Source organism: Dromaius novaehollandiae, chromosome 3 (assembly GCF_036370855.1).
Source record: "Dromaius novaehollandiae isolate bDroNov1 chromosome 3, bDroNov1.hap1, whole genome shotgun sequence".
NCBI classification, from domain to species: Eukaryota; Metazoa; Chordata; class Aves; order Casuariiformes; family Dromaiidae; genus Dromaius; species Dromaius novaehollandiae.
Window position 1 is genome coordinate 16287771 of NC_088100.1, and position 27878 is coordinate 16315648.

General features: G+C 34.8%; 1 protein-coding gene across 2 annotated transcripts in view; it reads left to right on the forward strand.

The window, feature by feature from the left end:
• ROCK2 (Rho associated coiled-coil containing protein kinase 2) overlaps window positions 1-27878 on the forward strand; it is a 96075-nt gene that overhangs the window by 59065 nt on the left and 9132 nt on the right. For both annotated transcript variants that reach the window (XM_064508458.1, XM_064508457.1), the window contains exons 6-30: window positions 3173-3317; window positions 6838-6976; window positions 8570-8661; window positions 9446-9605; window positions 10216-10279; window positions 12123-12202; window positions 12537-12585; window positions 13368-13503; window positions 13631-13722; window positions 13972-14218; window positions 14537-14643; window positions 15266-15425; window positions 16354-16514; window positions 16935-17119; window positions 18385-18454; window positions 19887-19990; window positions 20104-20290; window positions 20517-20610; window positions 20725-20819; window positions 21312-21491; window positions 21728-21896; window positions 25078-25148; window positions 26128-26216; window positions 27099-27177; window positions 27386-27647. In XM_064508458.1, the coding sequence (XP_064364528.1) occupies window positions 3173-3317; window positions 6838-6976; window positions 8570-8661; window positions 9446-9605; window positions 10216-10279; window positions 12123-12202; window positions 12537-12585; window positions 13368-13503; window positions 13631-13722; window positions 13972-14218; window positions 14537-14643; window positions 15266-15425; window positions 16354-16514; window positions 16935-17119; window positions 18385-18454; window positions 19887-19990; window positions 20104-20290; window positions 20517-20610; window positions 20725-20819; window positions 21312-21491; window positions 21728-21896; window positions 25078-25148; window positions 26128-26216; window positions 27099-27177; window positions 27386-27647 (3217 nt within the window). The remainder of the gene's footprint in view (window positions 1-3172; window positions 3318-6837; window positions 6977-8569; window positions 8662-9445; window positions 9606-10215; window positions 10280-12122; window positions 12203-12536; window positions 12586-13367; window positions 13504-13630; window positions 13723-13971; window positions 14219-14536; window positions 14644-15265; window positions 15426-16353; window positions 16515-16934; window positions 17120-18384; window positions 18455-19886; window positions 19991-20103; window positions 20291-20516; window positions 20611-20724; window positions 20820-21311; window positions 21492-21727; window positions 21897-25077; window positions 25149-26127; window positions 26217-27098; window positions 27178-27385; window positions 27648-27878) is intronic.

A 27878-nucleotide genomic window follows, 5' to 3' on the forward strand; every position in this document is an offset into this window, starting at 1 on the left:
ATAGGGTTGTCGGGCTCCACGCTCGACCTTGTAACTCTGGCCTGTGCTAACTGAGCTCTCTGCAAAGCACAGGTTGGGAAGGGTCTCTGAGGGAAAGAGAGGTGACTGAGAGAAGCAACATTTACCATTTTGGTAATATCCCCTCAGCTAAGGCAGCTTATTTGAAATAAGCAGCATGTTCCTCATTCTGGAACTCCACTCATTTCTCATTAAACATCATCCAAAACTTGCTGGATCTTTCTCACTCCAGTTACTTGTCTGTAGCATGGTGTGCAAGTCCAAGTGTGGTGTTGACATCTGATCTGAACTTTCTTACCATCTCTGCACCAGTACCCTCCAGCTCTTGTTTACTGGAAAGGACTTCATGAAGGAGTGAAAGTCTAATCCTGAGAGCCTTGCTCCTAAACAGCGAGTTGCCCAGGTCTGGCTGAGGTGCTCCTGAGGCTAAAGGTAGAACTGCTTTGTCTTCAGCAATATAATATTTCTATATGAAGCTAGGAAACACTATGACTTTGGGTCCAAGTTTTCATAAGCTTTGAGGACATACTGTGTCCTGTATCTTTTTGAGAGCTTTATTTATTCATTTATTTATTTGTTTATTTTTAATTCTACACTGCACATTTTCACTTTAGCTGTAGGAGCCTCCCTCAAGATGCAGTTTGAAGATCTATCTTGATCTTTTGAGGTGATGAGAAAAGTCTCAGGTAATATGCAGGATTTAGACTCATGAGAAGAACCTTTGCTTCAGAAGTGCTGTAGTAAGTGTGCCACTTGGGCATAAAACAAAGAGGCTTCATATTCAAAACACAGGAATAAGACTTTATCTGGAGAAAACAGCACCCTTTAGATCTCGTCAGGTGTTGAAAATACAGAATGCAGAAGTCATCTTATGGAAGGTACAGAATGTCAAGATGTCATGTACTGCGCAAAGAGGACTTCCCTGATTCCTTGGCTTTGATGCTGGAGATCATAGAAACTAGTCAGACTGCAGTAGTAAGAGTATCCAGTACTTAAAAATACATACAGAGCAACACCCAAGCTTTTTGAAGGAACCAGTGTGTAAACAAGAGGAACAGTGATGTGGGAATACTGTAGCCAGATGATAATGCATTTTTAGATTTGTTCTTGGGATGGAAGGCAGAGAATTTTATGGGGAGAAAGTGCAGCCAACTCCACATGCTTGGGAGAAGAACAGTCCATTGAAAACTGTTGTTAGCACATGGGGCCCTTTTGCTTGCGGAAATATTTTTGTTCGTCTTATTGTTCAGTTCTTTGACATCTTGTCTGAAAACTGGTGTTCTTACCTAGAATTCTTTAGCATCTGTAATGTCATTGAAAAAAAGGTTTCTTATTGCTGAATACTGGCCATTAGATTTACGTAGGGCTGGGGTTTTTTGGCACAACCTTTGATTTATGTACATAAGACTTCATAAAATATTAACATGTATAAAATATTAAAAAGTGATCTTGTTTTGTTGTATTAATTATAGAGGAATGGGAACGGCATGTAATTAAGTCCTTAGGTATCAGGGTGTTGGGACTGGTCTGAGTACATAGTTCTTGTGACTGAAGCTATGGTCTTCAGAGAAATCTTTCAGAATTGCTTTGGCGACTTTGTTTTTAAAGAAGCTTCTTTCCTGGGGAGGGATTCAGATGGCTTCAGCCGGTTCTCACTGAGCAAAGACTCACATCTTTCCCTTTTTGTAATTTTGCTTTTGGATAAGGAAGGCACAGACATGTACCAGTGCTGGAGGCTATTGCCTCATTGAGATGCCACAGTCCTAGTTCATCGGCAGAATCAGACTAACCTACAGCAGATTCTCCAGTGCTCAAAGCAAAGAGAGATTTAAACTTCAGAGAGGACCTGGAGATTTGTACACAGAATGCTGTTACAAGCAGAGTGATGAAATAATTGTTCCAAATTATGTGCCAGATCCAGTTTTGCACGTTTTTAGCTTTAGATTTCTGGAACCTTTGGGCTTTGGTTTATTTCCCAGTATTAAATGTACTCATCTGTATTCTTAGTCCAAGAATGCAATAGGTCTTTGTCTATTCTAAAAAGTTATTTCACTTTCTTAGGCCAGGATGGCCAGGTTATGTACTTTAGTATAGAAAACAGAAGTTGACCTGCTCTTCATTCTAGAATGGGTACTAGTTACACTTTACTTAGACTTATAATTTAGTGTCTGATTTTTACATGTCAGTATAGTTCTGAAAGCAAAATGTTTCTCTTAATTTCTTTAAAAATGTATTTTGGTTTCAGTTGTTGCTATGAATATTCTGTACTAATATTCAGCCAAAGTTGATGGCAAAATGTATAAAGAACTTTCTAAGATGACTTAGAAGAGACTTTAGATTGAGCTACAGAATAAAAGACGAGTGTATTTTTGGTACTTTTCTAACTTCATCCAAGATTTCATTTCATTCATCCATCTGGTCTCTCTGGAATGAATGCAATGAATTTGATTAAAGGAAACAAAACTCATAAGTTTGAACCAGCATGCTGGCAGAGCTGATGCTGTTTCTGCTTATTTTTAGTCTCTCAGTGTGAAGCAAAAAGGATAAAGAATCGTTCCATTAATACAGCTATGTTAATATGTTAATAAAAATAATTCATATATTCGTGTTTTACTACTTCTTTTAAAAAAGCTTTGATTTTTTAAAATATATTTTTCTTTTTTTTTGCTACCTTTAAATAAAAGCATATAACTGTAAAAAGTTACCTATAACTTTGCTTATTGTCTAAACTAGTTAAAAGTGGTATGTATCTGCTATAGAAGGCCTACCTCCAAGCTCTTCAGAATTATTCAGAAGCTTGTCCCGCTCTGCAGTGAGATATATAAAGCAGTCCAATAGGTCTGTAGTTCAATTTGTTTACATAGAAACTAACATTAAATCATAAATTTTGTTAACACTTGAAACATGTCATTAAAAAGAAAAAAAAGCTGTGGAGTAGGCAGAGGAGTACAGGTTATCAGAACCGTCATTTTGGTGCACATTGCTTCTGGAGCAGAAATAGTTAGAGACTTTCAAAAATATCCCTCACACCAAGTATTTTGGGTTATACTTAGTATAGTTTTTCTGGGGTCTTAATGGGCTAATTATGATTTTGTTGAAAGGCTTTGCAGTATTTTCAGTTAAAGAAGCTGTCTGGACGTTTGCTTTTGCGCAGACGGGCATGGTGCGCTGCGACACAGCGGTGGGAACCCCTGACTACATATCGCCCGAGGTGCTGAAGTCCCAAGGCGGGGACGGCTACTACGGGCGGGAATGTGACTGGTGGTCTGTTGGGGTCTTCCTTTTTGAGATGCTAGTTGGTGAGTAGCAATTCTTTCTGCTAATAAGATTATCATGTGGCCTTTGCTATGGCTTTATCTGTGCTTTGCTACAAGGCGCCTGGCTGTAGCTCAGTGTCTGATAGCTTCTGGCTGGTGCTGTTGTTTCTCCCCTGCTTCCTTTGGCTTCTCACGCTACAACAACTGCTTGTGTGCTCGCGCAGTGCTTGGCTCCCTGACTTTGTCCGGCTTAAAACTAACTCTTAGAGCAGTTGTAACTTGGGTCAGCTTCCTGTTTACTTCGCAGTCTCATAAATGCTTGTGCCATCTCAGGGCAGCATTGAGTTGTCAGGGCTGCAGAGATGGGAAAAGTGGGAAGGACAATACTGCTTTTTTCAGCGCTAGCAGGGGCTTCTGTTAGGTTAACTTGACTATGGAGCTACAGCCCGATTCTTCTTTATGCCTGAGTCAGGATTTTCCAGTAAAATACACTGGACTGCTATAGCAACTGACATAGAATATAATCTGTTAAGGAGATGAGTGATCCGCAGCTTAAAATACACTGAAGATCAGTATTATAGTCTAGTAGCAAAACACTGATTATATAAGGATGGAATCGAGCATGTAATTATTCAAAATCCAAATCAGCATGTTCTGAGAATATTGCAGGTCTGATGTTTCTGGCATCCTGAGCCAGGAAAGATGCTTGGATATATGATGCTATTGAAACATCTCTGTCTTTGGGGATGGAGGCAGCTTGACTTAGAAAAAATATGTTTTATAATTAATAGTCTCTCATAAACAATTTTAGTAATAAATAACATTCTTAACTTAATGAAAATACTGAACATAGCTGTCCAAAAATGCTTTCTGGGAGCTTCATTTTTTTTTCTTGTATAGGAGAGGGTTCTCTCTTTTATCACTCTAATTAAAAAAAAATGTGGGGAGGTATAGCTTTCACAGGAGTTAGATTATATAAGGGAGCTTGATTAGGACAAAAATTCATCTACATTTCATGGCAACACGGTGTCTTTTATTCCAAGCTTTCAGTATGGGTTGCTAAACTTAAAACTACGCCAGATCAACCCCTTTTCCTCAAGTTTGGGGTTTCATGTTGGAAAGTTGCTAGTATTTTATAGTTCCCATATACTTTTCTATCCAAAGTATATCTTGTTATAATGTTTCAAGCTACGCTATTTTTACTAGTTTTGTGAGGTTTTTTTCTTTTAGCCTTCAACATCATTTTTTATTGTACGTACTGAAAACTTTGTATGTTTTTTAGGCCTTTTTCTGATGGGAATGAAATAACAATTTTGTTTCTGTTGAAGTTTTAACCATGGCATAAACCTACGTGTGATTAACACTGTATCCTTTCTGCTGAATTCTGTCTTCATTCTTTGTGCTTTTAATGAAGTTCTTTTTATTGCTTTTTCAGATGGTATTTATCTGATCATCTTTCCTCTGAAATGGATATATGATTTTTTTATCCATGCAGTCTGTTTGAAATGTTAACACCTGCTTCACCTTTATACTGATAATTAAAGGGTCTAGTTATGCCCTGTAATTTTTGGGGGTTTTTACAACCATCATCATATTCCAACCTTAACTATATTTACTGTCTAACAGCACCAACATCGTTTCCTTCAATGACTTAGTTTCCACATACTTTTTTCTAATACTTGAGGATCATGTCAAATTTATTTGATAAAGTGTTTGAAAAAAACTTGCAGCTTTTCGTAGATAACAATATAGGTAGCCCGGCTCTTGTATTTGACCTGGAAATAATTATACTACTGAAGACAGATCTGCTACTCCCGCATCCATGTCATTAAGAAACAGGCATTGATAAGATGGTTTTGGATATTTGATATTAGCTAACTTTGAGCTTTGATGAAACCCTTATCCCTATCTTATTGTATTTTGACTATTGAAGATTTATTCTTTTTCAGCCTCATATGACAATATCTCACATAAAACAATTTGAGCATTATCATTTCCATTCTGAAGTAGCAGTATTAATTTCAAGATCCAGTTAACAACAATTGTTTTTAAAAGCCTTTGTGGATGTTTGAATTCAGTTTTCTCTTGGTGGTCTTATTTAGTCTCCCCATATCATACACATTGGTAGAAAGCATCTTTTATTTTGCCTTTACATATCAATTACTCTGTCTATAGTCTTTTAAAACTGTATAATTTTATGTTTTAAAGAAAGCATAAAGCATTTTAGCATTCTGTTTTTAATAAAGATGCAGTACCAATGAAAATGGTACTACTTCTGATTGTGCATTTAAGTAAGAGCTAAAATGTTAGAGGATGAATTGTATAATTACTTTAGTTCAGTGAATCAGGATTGTTTCAAAATGTGGCCTAAATCAAAGGTGTTTCTGAGACCTAAGACAACTGAGAGGAGGAAGTTTTGGAAAGAGAGAAACAGCAGCAAATGCCCATGGAATCAGTGCATTCAACCAGAATGATTTTTTTTGCACAAATGTACTAGTGTGACAACCTAAATAATACTAAAAATCTCAGTATTTAACTCAAATTGATATGTACTAGTTTGTTATTTGGCCATAAAATGACAGAATTTGTTTTTATATGCCTCTTGAAAGCTGAATGGCTGTTATGCATTGGTCTCTTAATACATTTTTTTCATGTATCCAGTTTTTAAAATTTTAATAACTTATTGCAAGTATGTAATCAGAAAGCTGACTTTCCTGCTGCATCATCTCTTTGCCCCTGCACACGCCACACCAGAATGGAGGAAAAAAGTGCCAAGCTCACTCGGCTCTTCTCCGTCTCTATTAAGCTTATAGTTTGTTAGCGAAGAAGGACTTGCGCAGGGGTTGCAGGTTTGTGATAGCCAATGCAAACCTTTTGCGTACTGAGAATGTTGTCAGCTAGCTTGAATCAACATCAATAAATGTGCGTGTCATTTTTGCAAGCTGCCCTAATTCTACCTTTCCAAGGCTAGGTGGTAAGAAGGAGCTAAAATTAAAGCTGGCAGACCTTTGGATGAGAAAAGGCTGTGACTTTAAAAGCCACCTACCCATGTTAGTATGGGCACCCAAGCTAATATAATTTGTCAGTCAAGGAGGTTTATTAGTAGGGGTTTAGCAGTGCAGTCAGAGGGTTATTTTTCAGCACTGGCTTACCCTAGGCAAGAGCAGGCAGGGTAGGTCTGCGCACCTCCGGCGCAGGCTGGAGGGAGCTTTGGTGCCGCCGGCCCGTGAAAGCGCTCGCAGGCAGGGATGTATGCACGTGCCATCTTTCGTGTAGATTAGAAAACACAGTGAGAGGCAGAACAAAAGACATACTTTCAGTGGGCAAAATCTTGGTAGTGATGCACAGGACGGGGGAAGGTTTGGCTTGCAATGCAGGCGTTTTGGGAAGGAGTAGTTTTAGCAGTGTATGTTATTTTGTTCCCTGCATTCTGATTAAAAAAAAAAGAAAAACTTCAGCTAAAACTGCTCCTAGACTCTTCTTTATATCTTTTATATTTTTTAATGTATTTGCCTTGAACTTGACTAAAAACATTGTTAATGTACAATTTTATTCTTTTTAGGTGATACTCCTTTTTATGCCGACTCATTAGTAGGAACATACAGTAAAATTATGGATCACAAGAACTCATTACATTTCCCAGATGATGTGGAAATCTCTAAGCATGCAAAGAATCTTATCTGTGCCTTTTTAACTGACAGGTATGTGTATATATAATTTTGGTACTACTTCTATTTCAGGTGGTATTAGCACATTTATGTTATAAAAAGAATGCCTTCCATCTACTTGTGCTAATCTGTGTTCAAATCTCTTCTGCAAAATCTCCTGCTCTCTAGTTTTTCTTTTGGGGTGTTTTTGCAGGCCCTGCATTTTATTTCTGTGAGCAGTTCTGACAGTTCCAGTTAACAATGCAGCTGACGCCAAACACATCCTTCAAGTGCAGTATGAAATACAGTTTGTAAGCTCCTAAAGACAAGGACCGGATTGCTGTGCTGCATGTCCAAGTGGATGTTACTTATAATAAAAACAAAGTTTTCTAGGAGATAGACATGTATTTACTGAGTTTAAGTATAATACTGAGTTTGTATTTACTGCTTACACCATTTGAACTTTTTCCATTTATTTTGTAGTATTAATTTACAGTTACAGCTTGCAAACTAGAAAGGAGTATTGTTTTGGCTATAAACAGATCATAGAGGTCCCCCTTTGTGGAGCTGAGCTGTTTATTGGTGTTAAGCAGCGTAAGCTTGTTCTTGACCTGAACACTCATTTTCTTCAGTGCCAGAAAGCGGAGAATCTCTTGGATGGCTCTAACTTATAAGAAGAAGACTGCAGGTCCATAGTGGATTGATGATGCCTTCTTACATTTTCCTGTGATCAGGGGTTAAAAAAAAAAAAAAAAAGAAAAAAAAGAAATTGCAATATACTGATTTTGTATTCAAAAAGGGATTGTTTGGTCTGCTGAAGAAGACAGATGGATAAAGATATGCTCACGAAAGATGTGCTTTTGTAGTGTTTCTCACCCTTAGTGGCTGAAGGGTAGAGAGAGAATATGAGCAGAGTTCAGTAATGCAGTTGCAGCATCCACTACGTGTGCGTGCCTTCCTGTTTATATTTAATACAGTGCTCAAGCAATTTATTTAAAACAGATGCCTTCTTTCTGTATGCATGATGGCTGCAGAAGCACTTAAAGTGACAAGCAGGAGTAAGCATCTACGCTATGACTTACTAGCTCTGTTACACGCGTTGTTTGTACCTTCTTGTAGATGGCTTTAGGAGAGGCTTCTTTCAGCGATACTAAAAGTTTCGTGTTGCGCTGAAGATATTTATTTCAGTTAAGCTTTGAATAACTGTTCTGTGTACTAAGTTAGACCTTCCTTCACTTGCATCTTAAGGTTTATCATGTGGTTTGGCAGACACTGAACTTCCATGGGGTTTTTTTTTTTCCTTCTAGGGTTCTTCTTAGGGTTTTTTTCTTTTTCTTTCTTTTTTTTTCTCTTTGCCTCTGTGTTCCCTTTCTTGCTTTACTCCACACGTGGCAGACTCCAAGTTCTTACCATTTTAGCAGTTGCAGGGAGAGTGTGTGCTAAGAAACTGAAAGCATTTGGTATGAAAAACTACAGATCAGTGGTTGTTATTTTTTTTTTTTTAATAACCTTTAATGTGGTTTACCTAGACCAACCTCATTTCCTTAATAGAAGTTCCTTTGCTGATTAGGAGCAAGTCAGAATTTAAATAACAAAAATGAAGTGCTCTTTTTCCTAATATGAATTTGGATTAATTGCTATGTTTAGGGATGTGCGACTTGGGAGAAATGGGGTAGAAGAAATAAAACATCACCCTTTCTTTAAGAGTGATCAGTGGAACTGGGATAACATTCGAGAGAGTAAGTAAATTAGCTTAAAAGTTTTTATTCAGTATATGCATGAGCTAGTCTACTTGTTCAGTAGCAGTAGGAATGGATAGGACTTCAGGCTATGTAAATTAAGTAAATATTTTCTATCAGGAAGCTTGCACAAACTTTCTTATTTATCATTCTTATTGTAAAAACTAAATACACATTTTTACTGATGAAATTATCCTTATGTTTATCATGCTATTCATTTATAGAGTTCTGTTTTGAACAGCAGAATTGGATATTTTTAGAATTCGGACCAAAGAGAATATGCATATTCTGTCCTAGTTCTTTGGGGGGCTGCCCAGGGCGGGGAGGCGGTTGGGTTTTTTTCTTTTTTACCTTCTGTAGTTAAGACAGCAGTTTAAGAGCAGTCTGTCAGTTTACTACTGTTCATTTAAGGCAATTTGAACTTGACTGCTTTCCATAAAGCCCCCCAAATACTTCAGTTCACGAGTTTGACTGTAACTTCGCAAGTCAGATACATTTACTGAAGTTTCTTAAAATATTGATTGTATTTGGAGTTGTACTCCAAAATTTGATTACATTAGCACATACATTTTGTGCATTCGAAGCTGCACACATTTGGAAACTAATGTTAAAATTACTTTTCTTTAGAAAAAAGTCTTGGCAGTAATATTTACAGATCTGTTGCATGGTTAATATATATTAACCAGCAAGACATATTATAGGTTTTGTAACATTATAGAGATACCAGTATATGCCAGGTTGTTGAATCTTGGAGTAAAGTTAATTTTTTCTCCCCTTTTTATAGCTGCGGCTCCTGTTGTTCCTGAGCTGAGCAGTGATATAGACAGCAGTAATTTTGATGACATTGAGGATGACAAGGGAGATGTGGAAACTTTTCCAATCCCCAAAGCCTTCGTGGGAAACCAGCTGCCTTTTATAGGATTTACCTACTATAGAGACAACTTGTATGTGACGTTTTGATATGTGTTGTTGGAAATACACTTGAAGTTTTTCCTCATCTCCTATACTTTTTTTACTCTAGATACATAATTCATTCATTGCATTATATTTAATTCTGTCCCATGGTGAAGATGTGAAATGGAGAGTTTAAGTTGTCATTGTTTTGATTATTTTGATAACTCTAATTTAACAAATGGTATTTTATATGCATAACATTACATAGTGTCTTTTAAAAATCTGTTTTTGGTTTAAAATACTGACAGATTTCTAACTTAATTGTAATATAGATTTTTATTCGTTGCTTTAGAAGAAAGTTTACACAAGATCATAGCTCTCTATCCATTTTGCCTCATTAATCAGGTTCAGTGTATCTGATAGTTATGGAATAATTGTGAGTGTCAATTAAAAATAATAATCGGCTATTGATTCGAAAAGGTCTAAATGTTATACTTCCCTTAAGAAAAGATTCAAGTTGGAAAGAGGTACTCATTCTGAGAGCAGCCTAGGACAAATAAAGAGTTGGGAGAATCAATTAAAATGCGTTGATTGGCAAGGTTGCCGGAGTTGTTGAAAACTTGAATAAGAGCTGGTGGGATTTGTTTTTGTTTTTGACAGGTTGCTAAGTGACTCCTCTCAGTCTTGTAGAGAAAATGAATCCATGCAATCTAGTAAAAATGAGGTTAGTGTCTGTTTTCGTAAGTATTAATGTATGATTTACTAATTTTGTGAAGTCTGTTAAGAAAAGGCAAATTCTGAAGTAGGTTTTCAAGAAATTTTGTGGGGGGCTTTTTTGTCTTTTAATACTTCTCAGTAAAAGTGATATTTTCTATTTGCAGGACGGCAAGGAGGTAAGTGCATTATGTTGAATTATGAAAGGAATCAAATAATTCCTACATAATCTGTGTAAACGTGAAATATCTTAAATGTTTATTCACGGAACTGTTAATAGTAAACCAGTCAGTGTTTTGGAACAGTTTCTGAATGAGAAGTTGTGCTCAAGATTTAAAGTATTGTAGTACAAAGATGAATGAAGACAGGTTTTTCTCATATTCTTTTGGCATCTAGAATTTGTTTTGAAAACAAATGTGTAAAGCTCTGCCACAAACAACATCACTCTTGGGTAGGTTGTGAATTTTGGCGCCACGCTTGCCTAAGTGATTCATGACAAATTTATCCAGGGTTTGGAAAGTAAATTGTCATCTACAGTAATAAAGGAATATTTATGAACATAAATCTCACTCTCAGTTAAAGTGAGTGAATGAAGCATGTTTATCCAGCTTTTGAAGATTGCCAGCTGAATTTAAATTTGCAGCTGACAGAAGAATGCTATGAAATTTTTCATGTACTGGACTAACTGCATTATATTACTTGAACATCTGTCTCATTCAAACATAGATAGTATATTGTTAACATTTGTTTCAACTTAGTTAATTTTTAAACTTTGAAAAGGTACTGTAAAGGACATTCATTTATATAGCAGCCAGCATAAATATAAATACAACTGTTTTGTAGCTTCTACTTCTTCACTTCCTATCATTATTGAACGGATTAATAGTTTTGAGATTTGCTTTAAGAGCAAATTCTGCTGCTGCTTAAAATATGCAGTGCCCTGTTCATGACACTTGTTTTATATACTGTGATAGTAAGTGTATTTTGATTTTGTAGTTGTTGGTAAAATCTATATTCATTTATGACAACTTTTTCATTTTTATTTTTTAAGCAATGACTCTCAGGTTTTTATGTCCTTTTCAAAGTTCCAGTTCTGAGGAATATATAATTGTGACTATTATAAAGTATTTTGAAAAACTACATTTCTATGTTTTGTATTTGGGGGTTAGGGGAGAATGGGTGGAAAATAAATGTACGTGAAAACTTGAAGACATGTTAAGATTCCCAAATTCATGATTTATAATCCAATTTTACAAATTTTGGATACTTGATGTATGGGTTTTTTTAATGTTTTGGTAAGCAAAACAGAATAGTCCCAAATTTGAAAAGTGTTTGTTAGCTTCTGTATGTGTTAGACTAAGCAATTCTTCTTCATGTAGGTCATAAAGCAAGCTTAGCTGTATTCTCTGAATATTGTCCATTTTGGTCATTTGCCTTCTCCACTCCCCCATTTATTTAGTTTATTTAGAAAAGACTAGCCCCAAAATTTTGCTCCAGAGAAAAGTGTCTCTATACAGAGAAAGAGTAAAGCAAAGGGCCAGAAACAACATTCTTTGCCTGTAGAAATTTTGTGTCTCACATTCTGTGGCATGTAATTCTGTGATGGTCACATTTAATGTAGGGTGCAGCAAATTCTACTGCTGTGGATCTGTATTTTAAAAATCACCGGGATTAATACATTGCTTAGATAAGAAGTAAAAATACTGTAATCTTCTGATGACTGTTTGAAAAAATACAATGGAAGGTTGAATTAATTTTCATCTCTTTCCTGTTTTTGTTATTTAATTGAATTATACTTGTTTTATATGATAGCCTTTTATATGTGGGGCATGCTTTTTTGACATTTTATACAGTTTCAGAAAAAACTAAGCAAGTTAGAAGAACAGCTCAGTAATGAAATACAAGCCAAAGATGAACTAGAACAGAAGTACAGGTGAGATTGTTTTGACATCTGGTTGCTATGTTTATAAATAAGTATTATTACACCATTTGTTTTAGAAAGCTAAAAAATATTTTAATCCCCTTTGGTGCTTCCTGGCCCTGCAAGCAGATCCCACTGTAAATAATGTGCTTCTTGCTACTTCTGTGATTCCTACTTTTTTTTCGCTATATCTTTATGAATCTCTCTGAGTAATTTATCCCCACCCTTGAAGTTTCATGTGATTGCTAACGATAGTGTATCGTACACAAAATTAACAAGACACAAGCAAATATTCTAATTTCTGTATAATAAATGGGGTTCAAATATATTTTTCAAATTTCTTCAGGTCTACTAATACTCGTTTAGAGAAGATAGTGAAAGAACTAGATGAAGAGGTAAGTCAGTAGTTATTTCTTACTTGACTTACAACTTCAGAGTTTATTTGTGTGTGTGTGTGTTGGGGGGGGTTCGCCTTAGGAAACAGCAAATTATTTTTGATTAATAGTGTATTTATAGCACTGTAGCTGTTTCCTGATATTCAGAAATATGAAAATGATGTCACTGCTAAAATATTTTCATCACAACTGCTGTATTATGACTACACATTGATTTTCAGAGTCTGTTTTTACCATGTTTTTAATTTGGAGGACAATGGAATATAAATATCCAATGTATGATTCTAGTAATTATAATTGAAGAGGTGAGAATAATGTTGTTCGAAAAGGAAGTCCATTCTTGGCAGCATATAGTGTGGTTCAAACACTGTCGGTAGAAGGATCCTATTTTTGCCCAGCTTTGCGCTCTAATGCTGCTGCAGATTTATTTTATCTTTCGTAGACATGTACAACTTAACATATTACCCATTCAGATACATGTTGAGATCTTACAGTGCATGTATGTTTTTGTGGCTGTTGCTTCCTGAGTGGCTACTAGAAAGTTTGCCAGATTCATTGAATGCAACCACCAGTATTTCAATGGTAAAAGTTCCTGGCTGTTGTCAGCCTGGGCTGGATCTGAACGTGTGTTCTGATACACTGTGTTTACAGCAAGCAAATGGAATGTGTCTTTCTTTGTTATAAACTAAATTGAGTGCATGAGCTGTCTTTTTATCATTTAAAGAATACCACGATTCTGTGTGTAATTAGTGTTTGGGTTTTTTAATTTTAAATATGTTCAGATAACTTCAAGGAAGAATGTAGAGTCTGCAGTGAGACAGTTAGAAAGAGAGAAGGCTCTTCTTCAGCATAAGAATACAGAATACCAGAGAAAAGCCGAACATGAAGCAGATAAGAAACGCAATTTGGAAAATGAGGGTATGTGGAACAATATTTTAAGGGTTCTGTTTTGATGTGGGTTTTTAAAAGACAAAATAAATGAATTGGAGTTCAGTTTAAAGTTTCATTGCAACGATTAACAACGTTGAATTGGTTTCTTTTATAGTTAACAGTTTGAAGGACCAGCTTGAAGATTTAAAAAAGAGGAATCAGAACTCTCAAATATCCAATGAGAAAATCAATCAACTACAAAGACAGGCATGCCAACTTTTATATATGTATATTTTAAAATAGCAGCTTTTGGGGGTTTGGATTCTGTTAGTGGTGGAGGGAGTTCAAAACTGTAAGGGAGTTTTAAAAGCTGTTCTTTCTTATTATGTTTTGGTGTTTAAAAGTAATCTTAGAAAACACTCCTTTTTATTTCTTAAATCCATAAAAACTAGCACTCTATAATGGAAATGTGTTATATTTTAATTGTGTTTGAAGTATGTTTTTATCAATCTGTAGTTGGATGAAGCCAATTCTTTGCTGCGATCCGAGTCTGATACTGCAGCCCGGTTAAGAAAGAACCAGACAGAAAGCACGAAGCAAATCCAGCAGTTGGAAGCTAATAATCGAGAACTGCAAGATAAAAACTGCTTGCTAGAGAATGCTAAACTTAAACTGGAGAAAGACTTTCTCAATCTTCAGTCAGCCCTAGAATCAGAAAGGAGAGATCGAAGTCATGGATCGGAGATGATCAGTGATTTACAAGGTATTACAGCAAATGTTCTGAAGTTAAGCTTGCTTCTAGTTTCAGAAATAAAAATATGTTTTAGTGTTACTTGAACTTCAAATTGTCAAGGTTAACCATGCGTTTTATACAATGTTATGTAAGTGCAGAGACACATTTCAGGAGAGAATGTGCATTAACATTTATAAAATATTGTTAATAACTTTTTAAATCTCCCTAAAGGCAGATGTTCTTAGTAGTCAGATACTGCTAAATTTGAATATTTTTATCCCTAAGTAGTTATAGTACATTCCTTTTCTGCAAGTTATGCAATCTCTTTGATGTTTTGGTCATTTTTAGGTCGAATATCTAGCCTAGAAGAAGAAGTAAAAAATGGAAAGAGTGCATTAGCCAAACTGGAAATGGAGAAGAGGCAATTGCAGGAAAAACTTACAGATTTAGAAAAGGTAACAGCACTTTTAGGTGAACATTGGTGTTTAATTTTTACAGGATTTTGAAATTTGTACTTTTATTATTTGAGGCACTGAGACAGAATCTATGATTAAATAAACCTTGTTTTCAGTGTTTGCTTGTTTGTTTTTAGTTTTTTGTTTGTTGTTTTTACAACATGAAAAGTGAAAATAAAATTACATAATTTCCCTTAAGATTATAAAACATTATACTTTTAGACTTAAGTACATAATAATTTATTTTTGCTGAAAATTTTGAGTTTTTTACACTCTCAATATTGCTGAAAATACAAAAGCTTCTGTTAATATTTTTTTTGACAAATTTGTCATTGAACCAAAAGTATTGAAACAAATCTTTTTCAATAAACTTAATCTTGAAGTGATCTTATTACAAAATGTTGCTTCTTAAGGCCCTAATCGTATAACTGTATGTGACTAGGAATATCACTGTTCACTTCTGAAGCCCTTTGCCAACCATACAAAAATGAATCCTTAGAGCCTGAGCTGTCTCTTCTACTGTTAGTATGCTTCCAAGAGGCATGTTACTATTGTCCAAAATTTTTTGTCCTTAACCTGATTTATTTAATGTTTTATTTCCATTTAATTTTTCCTTTAACAGGAAAAAAGCAACATGGAAATAGACATGACATATAAATTCAAAGTCATGCAGCAGAACCTTGAACAAGAAGAAGCTGAACATAAAGCTACAAAAGCACGATTAGCAGACAAAAATAAGATCTATGAATCTATTGAAGAAGCAAAATCTGAAGCCATGAAAGGTATGTGTTTGACATAATCATAGATCTTAAATATAAATTATAGAGAGTAGATAGTGCAATGTTTTAAATGCTAGTGGAAGCTTAAATGTTAGGGGTATTTTTTCTCCTCAATTCCTCTGTTCTTTTTTAGTATAATTAGCAAAATCAGTCACAGTTCCTCTCCTTGTTTGCTAGGTTGAACACGTACTGTTTTAGTCTCTTTGAATAAAATAGGTTCTTCATCATCCAGATTACTACTTCAGTTTCTGTGCTCGTGTATTCTGAGTTAATTTTTCATAAATTTATATTATAGTACTATTTGGAACACTTTAGTTGAGGGCTTACCTGTGTTTTTACTCAGTGTAGTCATATCTGTTAATGTTTTCCTAAATAAACTATATTTCAGCTTCCTTTGTGATGACAAAACACTTCCAGAAGATGGCTGTTATTTTAGAACCTACAACTCTTATCCTTACAACTGTAGAGTGTTAACAAAAATTTTGAGTCTGCAGACATTCAAAAGAAGCAGAAAAATGGTTGAGTCACCTGGCAGATCAGCTTTCTGAACAGCTTCAACTCTTTAATTGATTTCAGGTTGTCGTAGTCAAAGCAATATTTCGGCAGATTTAGATGAAATATTTCTTTAAAAATATTCACCCTTTTTATCCATCTCAGATGTGTTACAGATAAATTGGAAATTAACTTGAAGCTCAAGCATAGGAAATAGATATAAGGCAGAAATGCTTGCAATACCATCCTCTAGTAACGAGTTTACTATGCAGATTTTTAGTTAAATCACTTTTCAGAAATCTCTCTTCAGTGTTAAAAGGAAAAACATATTACTTATGGTTAATAAGGGATAGTACCTTATCCTTCCTGCTCTGCCCCCCCAAAAAGCTGAATACCTTTGGTTTACACTGACTGGCATCTGAAATATCTTGATTTACAGAAATGGAGAAGAAGCTTTTGGAAGAGAGAGCTTTAAAACAAAAAGTAGAAAATCGGTTGTTAGAAGCTGAAAAGCAGCGTTCTATGCTGGACTGTGATCTCAAACAATCACAACAGAAAATAAATGAGCTCCTTAAGCAAAAGGATAAACTAAATGAAGATGTAAGTAACAATGGCAAAAGGAGTCTTGAGTGGAACTGAGTTTTAAATATCTTAGTATTTTCCCTGTTATGGACAGTATTTAGGAATGTTTGTGAATGAAAATGACAGCAACCCTTTTTCCTTCCCCTCTTACTTTGGAGATAAAAAGAAGTCTGCTTTACAAAGTATGGTTTCATCTTTCTGAAATATTTCAGCACTACTGAACTTAAAGTATTTCTTGTAGTATGTAAGAGATGAGATTGACATAGAAAACTACCTTATTTTTTGTGTATTGATAGCTTTGTTCAGGAAATAGCCTTGTCTATGAAAGGATGTGTGCGTATTATACAAAAATGTAGAAAAACCCATTGGAACACTGTTTTAAATGTTGCTTTTCTATGTTTGGTCTGTAAAGTTCAATGGTTTCTGTTTATTTTTCAGGTAAAAAACCTGACATTAAAAATAGAGCAAGAAACACAAAAGCGTTGCCTCACTCAAAATGACCTCAAGATGCAAACGCAACAAGTCAACACCTTGAAAATGTCAGAGAAGCAGCTAAAACAGGAGAATAACCATCTTCAGGAAATCAAATTAAGCCTGGAAAAACAAAATAATGAACTCCGCAAGTAAGCAGAGTTGCACAATCTGATCTTTTTTCGTAATGTTACTTATGTGTAATTTTCTTTTAGCAAAAGCTGAGACCATATTCATTTTAAATATCTAGTGCACATAATATACTATGCTACAATGCAGAACTTAATTGTTGTTCACAATAATTTTCAGTGACCCTGGTTGAGATTTCCCCAAGTGATAAAGTAATGTATAGATTTCCAGTAAAAGATGTTTGCTGCCCTTAAAACCTTAAAAACAAATCTTAAACACAAGAGTGTTAGGAGTTCAGAGAAACACTTATTCAGTAGGAAGGTCAGGTAAATATCTTGGTTTTTTTCTTTTTTTAAACAAGTTAGGACTTCAGTGAAGAAGAAAGTTATTGGCACTATTCAGGAAAGGTTATTAGAGTTGGATGGCAATGATAATACAGAGCTGAAGAGCGCAACCATGGCAAATATCCTGTTCTAAGGATGTTTAAATACATCTCTTGAGCCTTCAAATAAGAGCTGTGTTAAATCACAGCAATTCTTCTTCAAGGACTTAAAAGCAGTAATTGCAACTGATTAAATCAGTTGTTATATCAGGTTAAATCTTGTAGTGCTGAAATATGAGTTGGGAAGGGAAATGTGCTCCGTGACTGAAAAGACAAATTGAGCATATATATATCACAAGTATCTCATTCTTAGCTCCTTTATGACTTTTAATGATTCATCTCCTTGTGCTTTATTTTTTCTATTAGTAAGATGCAGTTACTCACGTAGAGGGCTACATGTGAGATGACTAGTGTAATGTCAAACGTTGGTGGAAGTCTTTTCTACTGTATACTTTTTTTTTTTAATGTGATGGGCTAGTGACTTTCTGAGTTGTTTTGATAGCGGATAAATTTAAGAAATAATGCATGACAGAGAATATAGACATATTTCCAGAAATTATTTTTTGTATTTCTTGTTTACTAGAAGTCAGTGCATTAAATCAGTGATATTTTACATGGAAATGAGATTCTGTCAGTGGCTGTTTGCTTTGTCTGTGTCTCTTACTGGTTTAGCTATGTGACGCAGTTGTAGTTAATATATTAAACTGACTTATTCGTGCGGTATTCTCAACTGTAGAAGTGAAGATGATAGCTGATACCTAAGGGAAGCCTCAGGTTTAATTGTAGACCATACTTTGATCAAGGAATCGCTGAAGATTCCTTGAAGAGTGCAAATGTACTCTTTTCTGTTTACTTGTTTGGAGTATCTTCATATCTTTTCTTTAAAAGCATTTTATTCCTTTATAGGGAACGTCAAGATGCAGATGGACAAATGAAAGAGCTTCAAGACCAGCTTGAAGCTGAACAGTATTTCTCAGTATGTTTTACGCTTCTTTATACTAATCTGTTTGCTAAGTATGGTGTTAGCCTTTGTTCTTCCTCCTCAGATGTCAGACTTAGCAACCATTTCACATCTCTATTTTAAAGTTCTTTTTTTTTCTCGTGTCTGTCTTCAGTCTAGTCTGCAGCCCTGTCACCATTCATTCCTCTCGATCTCTGAGTAGTGTGAAAGAGTTTGTGTTAAGAAATGCAAGGGAAGTCCCAGCTTTTGAAGGAGGTCCCAAACTCTGTTTAGAGGGAGGAAGGAATTAAGCAGCTCATTCCTTCTCTTCCACAGTGTAAATAATTTTCTGCATGTTTCAAGCCTTTTGCATTCAGCATCTGTTCCGTGCTGCATGGAAGAGGCATATTCTCAGAATGATGTGTTGTACAGTACATGTGCGATTAAAACTTGGAAGAAAATTTTCCCATTAGAACCAAACTTGGAAAAGACCTGGGGGAATTTCTGTTTTCCTCTCAATACTGTGATAGGATACAGTAGAGTAAATAGCTATTGTATTTAGATATTAATCACTAGCATATGCAGATTAATTTATGACAGTGTACGCCAGTCTTACTGCAGGTAAAAGGCCAAAGGGCTTGCTTCAGAATTAAAGGAAACTTAGGGTTTTACTATGGTCTTTATGTCAAAAAGGAAAATGGCTACCTGAAGTTTTTGTACATCAAAACATTGCACGTGTCAAAGGAGAGAGGAAGGAGGAATTGAGATCAGTTGACTGTTGTGGGTATGTCAGAGAGAGAATCTATCCTGAGACACAATTTGTCTTGAAAGTCCTGTACTAAATCCACTTAAAATTGCCTGTCACTTAACCTGCATTTAGTCATTTGAGTGTATGGAGCAATATAATTTTTCTTGCATTTCCTCTAGAGCTCTAGATTTGTGTCTATTTTACAAAAATCTAAATATCAAATGCTTTTTGAATCTGCTTTTTCCCCTTTTTCCTATATTCCTTTTTGCTCTTAAGCTGTCATGTTATTTTCATGCATTTGTATGGTTAAAGTCTCGCTCTTACCTTCCTCTGACAGCAATTTAAAATATTAGGGAAAGGAAAACTCGTGATCTCTCTTGTTTCTGATACTTTCCATTTTCTATCAAATAGTTGTTTTCACATTGAGGATCTCTCTGACTGTATGGTTATAAATATATGAAATATATCTAATACATCTATCCATTCACAAATGCACAAGTTAAAAATGTAAAAAACCCAAAAAACCAAAAAACAAACCTAAGAACACATTTGAGAGTGGTGATGATCTTTAGTTAAATTTAGAGAAGACATTGCGCAATCATATTTGAATTGAGTGCACAATTGAAGAATTGTGTACAATGTCATCCTGTATCATTTTTCGTGTACCTTCAAGATACCATATGAAAGTCATGTTCTTTTCTTTCCTACTTTAATTTCTAGACTCTGTATAAGACACAAGTTCGAGAACTTAAAGAAGAATGTGAAGAAAAGGCCAAACTTTGTAAAGAAATGCAGCAAAAGATACAAGAGTTACAGGATGAGAGGTAGATTTTACTAATTATACTATTAATACGGAAAAGACTAAGATGTTTAGGTTTTTTTTTTAAAAAAAGGAAACTACCATTTTTTGACTTAATAATATGTCAATAATTTGCAGAGATTCCTTGGCTGCTCAGCTAGAGATTACTTTGACGAAAGCTGATTCAGAACAACTTGCTCGTTCCATTGCTGAAGAACAGTACTCTGATTTGGAAAAAGAGAAGATTATGAAAGAGCTGGAGATTAAAGAGATGATGGCTAGGCATAAACAGGAACTTACTGAGAAAGATGCCACCATAGCCTCTGTGAGTAATATGCATTGTAGTTTTGGTAGAGGTTTACATGTGCTTCAGTTTTATTTGCAGCTTGAATTATTGACAGCTTCCTAGTAATAAGTGATATACAAGTGTATCTAACATCTAAAAAATATGTATTTTGCATGAATAAAATGAAAAATATCCTTCTGTCATGTAGTGCTTTCATAAGTCAAATGTTTTTTGTTACATAATCACATATACTTTTTGTTCTCAGTTGGAGGAAGCAAACAGGACACTAACTAGTGATGTGGCTAATCTTGCTAATGAGAAAGAAGAACTAAACAATAAACTGAAAGAAGCGCAAGAACGTATGTATTCCCTGAAATAATTTAACTTAATTTGAAAACAATTTTGTTCTTAAATTTTACTATTTTCTTTTGTAATGAGCTTTCATAGTTTTTTTTATTATCAACTTGTTACAGAAATTACAAAGCTAAAGGAAGAAGAAGCAAATGTAGGAAATATTAAAGCACAATTTGAGAAACAGTTGTTGAATGAGAGAACACTGAAAACCCAGGTAAATAAATGTATCTAAATGAATGAAGAGATAGTGTTCATGAATTAAATAGTTTTTAACAGTGAGCATTCCATTATAACATGGAATTCATGTTTTACCGTTTCCCCTCTTGATTTCTCTTCCTCTGTAAGTTCCATAAAACATTATAAATCTGATTTTTAACCCCAGTTGTTTTTACAACAATAAGTGGCATTTTAATCCAAATGTATATTTTAATTCTAGCTAATGGAAACTGAAGAGAATATTTAAATGAGTAGAAGTGTTCTAAGCAAATGTTTGCTTAAAGTGAAAATGACTTTGTTACCTTTTTTCCAATTTTATTTGAGTAATGCATTGAATTAAATTGACTTTATACCACCAGATATGCAGATGTTTGCGTTTATGATTAGATTAAAAGTCCCTGGTCACAGGTAGGAGATAAGACTTCATTTATTCATGATATAATTCTCAGTATTTATTGGTTTTGGATTCTTTCCCCCCTCTCTTTGGAAGGCTGTGAATAAATTGGCTGAGATCATGAATCGGAAGGGTCCAGTCAAACGTGGAGCTGACACTGATGTGCGGCGGAAGGAAAAGGAAAATAGGAAACTGCACATGGAACTGAAGTCTGAACGAGAGAAGCTAACCCAAATGATGATCAAATATCAGAAGGAGATCAATGAAATGCAGGCAGTAAGATCCTCTTTGCAAATATAAATACTGGTAACGTTTTCTGTAATTCTCATTGAATCCATACAGACTTTCAGATAGTGTATACTGTCTGTATTTGTCTGAATTCTCCATGACTGAAAGAAATTTGCAGTATGTGTATTAAGATTGGTTGCAGAGGCTCCGTAATTTTTTATTTACTTGTTCTCTAGTGAAATGAATATAGTGATAATAAGTAATCTTTTCATTTATTCTTACAGCAAATAGCGGAAGAGAGTCAGATACGAATAGAGCTCCAGATGACTCTAGACAGCAAAGACAGTGACATTGAACAGCTTCGTTCACAGCTGCAGTCATTACACATTGGTCTAGACAACAGTAGCATAGGCAGTGGACCTGGAGATGCTGAGGCAGATGATGGATTCCCTGGTATGTTATTTTTATTAATATTTCTGCATTAATCGGTTTTCCATAATTTTACCGTTAATTGGTGTTTTACCATAGAAGCTGAAGTATTAAATTAATCCTCTGATGTTTCTATTTCTTTTCATCTTTATGTATTTCTAACACCTTATCAATGGTTTGATAGTGTTCAATATCCACATACTAACTAAATCTGTCCGTAGCATAATCATACTTCATTCTTAAATTTATTTTAATGAATTTCTTTTTAAAAAAATGTAACATATTCTGTCTCCCATTAAAACCAATATTTTTCACCTTTATTTTGGTGGTTAATTTTAAATCACTGTGTTATGTGATGAAATGTAAAGCTAATACTCTCTTCTTAGGAATTCTGTTTTGACTCTCTTCTACCTTTTTCCTCCTTTGTGCTTGATGTTTAGTCCATATCACTCAATCCCACACTATGGAATCCATGTCTTTTACCTACCAGCATTCTTCTACCTCTGTCAGTATTGCCACTAGGCCTTCCAGTTCTCGCATGCTTCTCGATTCTGATTCTGACTCAGAGGAAGAGCCTTTGTCTTGTTCACAGAGCCCTTCAGATCTTGATAGCACAGGTGACATCCCTGAGAACCGTTTGGTTTTGTTCTTACTGTGTCCTTTTCTCTGTTTCAAAACTAACACTAATAATACATTATTTAAAAAACATCTGGCAGTAAGCATTCCAATCAAAAACACTGGAAGTTTTGCATGACGGAAAGATTGACCTATTTTCTCTAAGTGTTCACAGATGCTTGCTGCCGTAGTAGGTATGTTTATAGAACATCATTTTTATTAAAGCACTGAATAAATGATCCTCATAACCGTGTTTTCAAAGTAGCATTTATCCAGTATTTGCGTCTATCTGTTTGACCTTAAGATACGGATTACCAAAAAGCCAAATCTTTGTGTGAAGACGTCTGACTGTCACCATCTAGGCATATATTCCTTGCTCATAGAAATTCAGTCAAGTATTAAGTTTTTTTGTTCAAATTTGAATCTTGTATTTGATTCTTAATGGTAAGGCAAGCAAAATCAAAGGCCCTTAAAAAAATTGCTCTCTAACTAATATATATGATCTATGGAGGCAATTGCAGGATTTGTTTTTCCAGATACACAAAGAAAAGAATGAAATTATGTGGCTATGGTAAAAGGGATCTCTCTTTTACTAATTCTGTATAAATTCTATATGACTACACATACCCTGTGATAAGTAAAACTTCTGTTTTGTGTTAACGTCAGAGTTGCACTTTTTAATTACATTCAAAATTCTATATTTGACTTGAGATTCCTTAAAGTGTGAATACCTTTCCATAGAAGGCAAAACTCGCTTTGGAATCTTGTCATTACTTCATCAAACTGAAGTAAAGATTAATGCATTTCCTCTATTTTCCTTATTCTGTGGTTTTTGTTTTGAGGTTTCTGGTAAGAGAATCATTAAGCACTTAAATAATATTTTCACTGTTAGCTACTGTTGTGGTGCCTCCATGGTTTTCTTTTGTTCTAAAGTAAAAATCCTATCTGAATTAGTTTTTGCTGACATAATTGCAACAGATTTGAGGTATGAATTTTTTTCTGCTTGAGGTATGAATTTTTTTCTGCTAGTACTTGTAAGTGTATATTACAAAAATTTTGGAATATTCTCGTCTTTTTCTGATCTGTTAGTGTAGAATGGACTCCAGAAATGACAAAGTGTAATAATAAGCTCTCATTTTGTGCAGTTTCATGCTGTAGTCTTAGAGATTAGAGAGGAAAATAGGAAAAATATGAATGCATTCTTTTTTATACCATTAATAAGTCCCTGCATGTGGGTAGCACTGTGGGAATCATTTTTTCTGTGTATTATGCTTGCTACCCCTTATCAGGCATAGTTGAGGGAAACAATTTAATGTGACAGATATGAGGCAAAATACGCATTATAGAACTACTTCATGTAATTGGTATATACCTTAAACTGTGTCATCAACAGCAATGCTTACAGAGAAATTAAGTTTGAAGATAGAACACACCTGAACCAATACCCTCTCTTCACGTGTCTAGACAAAATGAGACTTCTACGAGTAGCTAGTAATTCTTTGTTGCACTGTGTTACGTGTGGGAGTGAGCCTGCACAGGCACTCCGAGGAGGAAGAAACTGGCTTTTGCAATTGCAGGGCATTTTTGTGCTCCTGCTGTGGGTTTGTGTTCATTAATACCAAAGGCTTCAGGATATTCCCCTTGGAGATCCTGCGCAGCAGCAGAGGTTTAATACGAGCGTGATCTGTTAGGAGGTAACTAATCAGAAAAATATTATTACAATTGAGCAACTCTTAATAAGTGCTAAAGGAAAGAAATTGTTTTAAGTGAGACTATAAAAATAGAGTCAAAGGTTATGAGATCCTGTGTATTACCAAGCACAAGGATAGTCTGATTCTGGTTAGCTTTTAGTTACCGCTAAAATGTATATGTCAAACAGTTGAGCTGTTAATACTGCTTGTAAATCCAGTTTGACTAACATGACAGTATAATATAAAATATTTCAGCTGTTTGAAAGGGTAGTGAATGCAGGCAAGGCCTAAGGATTCACCAAAAATAACTTATTTTGGATTAGAAAGTCAAGGAGATTTAGGCAGAATTAGAAAAAAAGAAAAAGTTATAGAGCAAAGCATTCAAATTATAATACCAAATTTCCAAAATTTTATTCAGGGTGTAGATAATACGGGTTTATTGATGGTGATAGTTGCATTGTTTTGTCTTTTGCCTAGAACTGAGTGTTGTGTGTTCTGTACTAATGTCTTCAGAAACGCTGCTCTAAGGGGTTAAGCTTGGTGGATATAAACATGTTAAAGCTTAAAAAAATTACTAAAGGGAATGTGTGTGCTATAATTGAAAGTTTGCTCTCCCCCTTCTTTCCCCATGCCTACTAGCTTTTTTATAATTGCATTGTTTGTTATTCGCCGTGTTCTGGAATACACAATTTAGGTTTATTCCTGAAAGCTTAGTGTAATGAATTTTGCAAGATCTTTTATTTTTAAGCAATCTATGTACTTATGTCTGCTTTTTTGCTTTACTGTTGATCTTCGATAACTATTTTAAATGTACCGTAGCCTCAAAATAATGTGTTTTGCAACTTCAAAATAATGTGTTTTGCAACTATTTATGTTCTTTGATATATATCTATTTTCAGAATCAAGATTGGAAGGCTGGCTATCGCTCCCTGTACGAAATAACACTAAAAAATTTGGATGGGTTAAAAAGGTAAGAAAAATAAATTTTTAATCTTGTTTCATGTGTAGTCTGGATTTTACACTCACTGCAGGATTTTCCACTCTGTTTAATTTTTCTTTGATACATGTTCTATCGTTACTCAGTTTATAAAATACTGTAGCTATTGCAGTTACGTCTGAGACTAAGAGGTTAAGACAATTCAAATAGTTTAACGCACTTTTATGTCCAGCCGGAGACAGGAAGGGCCACTTTGTAAACTTCAAATATTTGTACATTCAGTAATAAGAATCCCAACAAGATCGTGTAGCTGGAAATTAGCATAGTCTGAAAGTAGATACCCCGACAAATTCTTTTTTAGGAGATGAAAATAATGACTACTTATCTGCCTTATGCAGCTTTCACTTGGTTACTGTTTTTCAGTAGCTTCAGTCGTTCTTTATCCAAAGAATAGTATACATGGTTTCATACCAGCTCACTTGCTGCTCACTCAGACTGTTCATTCTGGACAAAATTCTTCTAGGTAACTGGTTATTAGCCTTTTAATTATATTTAAAATATTAAATAATATTAAATTAATATATATTTTATATATTAACATATAATGCAACATAGTCTGATACATATGTTAAATAATAACATTTAAATGTTTTTAACTTAGATTAGAGCTATTCTCACTACCAGTCCAAGTGAAAATTAAATCAGTAACATGGAACTGAAAAGTTTTAATCTTATTCTTTTCTAGACTTGCATTTTTATCTCCTCATAGCTACTTAAATCTGCTTAAATGTGAATTAAGCTGATAACATTTATTGATTTACCAAGTAATCAGAATTTTATGTTTGTAGTGCAATGAATTTGTTGTCAAATCATGGACTCACGCTGTAGTAGAACTATTGTCCATTTACCTACCGTTTAATAAATTTATACAAAAATATTGCTATGAAAGTATTTGACTTCTGCAATTAGTTTAATTAAAATGTATGCTTTATCCTATTCTGTCTCTTAACAGTATGTAATTGTAAGCAGTAAGAAGATTCTGTTCTATGATAGTGAACAAGATAAAGAACAATCTAATCCATATATGGTATTAGATATAGAGTAAGTATCATCATGTGAGATTGCTGCTTCTGGTTTATGGGGGACCTTTGGCAGAAAAGGCCTCTTCAGAAAATATTTTTGAGAGTTACAATTTGCTATGCTGTCGTATTATTCAAATCATGGTTTTCTGGTTAGACCTGTTGGCCAGCGCACATGGGACTGAAGCACAACCTCAGATGGGGCACGCTTTTACAATTTGAACTAAAGAACTGGGAGTTTATGTACTTGTTGTGATGTAGACTAGCCAGTTTGTCTGCTATAAGCAGTGGTGGAGCCGCAGTGTGGTGAGCCCAGCACTGCTCCTGTGGGCGAGGGGTATCAGCCCACACAGAGCATTGTGCTGACCTAGCTGAGCTAGACGTACCTGATGTATATGGTGTGCCATGAAATGTTAAGAAAACTATAGCTGGGAGACTATATTTTCAGGGTTTGTATATTTTCACTTATGATATATGCGTATTGGTGGGTTGTATATTTGCTCTAATTTCTTTCTTTCACAAGTATAGAATGTGGCTATTCAGAAATTGTAGGGCAGAGAGAGGATTGTGTTAGAAAGCTACTGAAAATCACTGGAGTCATGTAATGTCCACTTTACAGAGCTGTCAGTTTTTCATAAATACAGTTTGACTCTTAAAAACGGTACAGATTCATAAATACAGTTTTTTACTCTTCTGACTTGTTTTTGTTTAGGGTTTGGAAATTGTTGTGAAGGATTTAGGGATAAGGCTTTGATAAAGTGATTAGAAATTTGTACTGGTAATAAGTAATCTTTAATGGTTGTAAGTCTTAATTTGGTATGATGCATCCTAACTTTTTCTGTCAATTTAAACTTATCACTGTGGTAACATGAATTTTTATCTTTATTGAAATCATTTCCCGTAGTAAACTGTTCCATGTCCGGCCAGTCACTCAGACCGATGTGTACAGAGCAGATTCCAAGGAAATTCCTAGGATATTCCAGGTATTCAATAATAAATTAATGTTTCTAAGGTAACAAAAAAAGGTATTTCATAATTATCAAAAATATTTTCATAACTTTATCTAATAAGTTATTTACTACAAAATTGTTGAAAAAAATCCATTCCAGTGTTATTCCTCAATCTTTCTGATTAGATAATTATACTGGATTTGCATATAAGAATGTTGAGACTGTTTTGCTTTGATTCTAGATTCTTTATGCTAATGAAGGAGAAAGTAAGAAGGAACAAGAATTTCCTGTGGAGCCCATGGGAGAAAAGTCAAATTATATTTGTCACAAAGGACATGAGTTTATACCGACTCTGTATCACTTTCCAACAAATTGTGAGGCTTGTATGAAGCCCTTGTGGCATATGTTTAAACCTCCCCCTGCTCTAGAATGTCGCCGTTGCCATATCAAATGTCACAAAGATCACATGGATAAAAAAGAAGAGATTATAGCACCTTGCAAAGGTAAATAGCAAGTATTTGAATATGCATATAGTTACGGGCGTTACAAGGAGCACTAACAGGTCAGAGGATTCTAGTACTATTCTGACACCAACTAAACATAAACAGTTAGGTTTATCTTTTAGGTCTGATATTAGTTCGTAGGTGTCAGAACTATGCTAAGGGTGCTTCCAAGAGGATCGGCTTGCTGCTGTGAGTTAATGGCATGTGGCTAATATACTTGTGTTGTCAGCA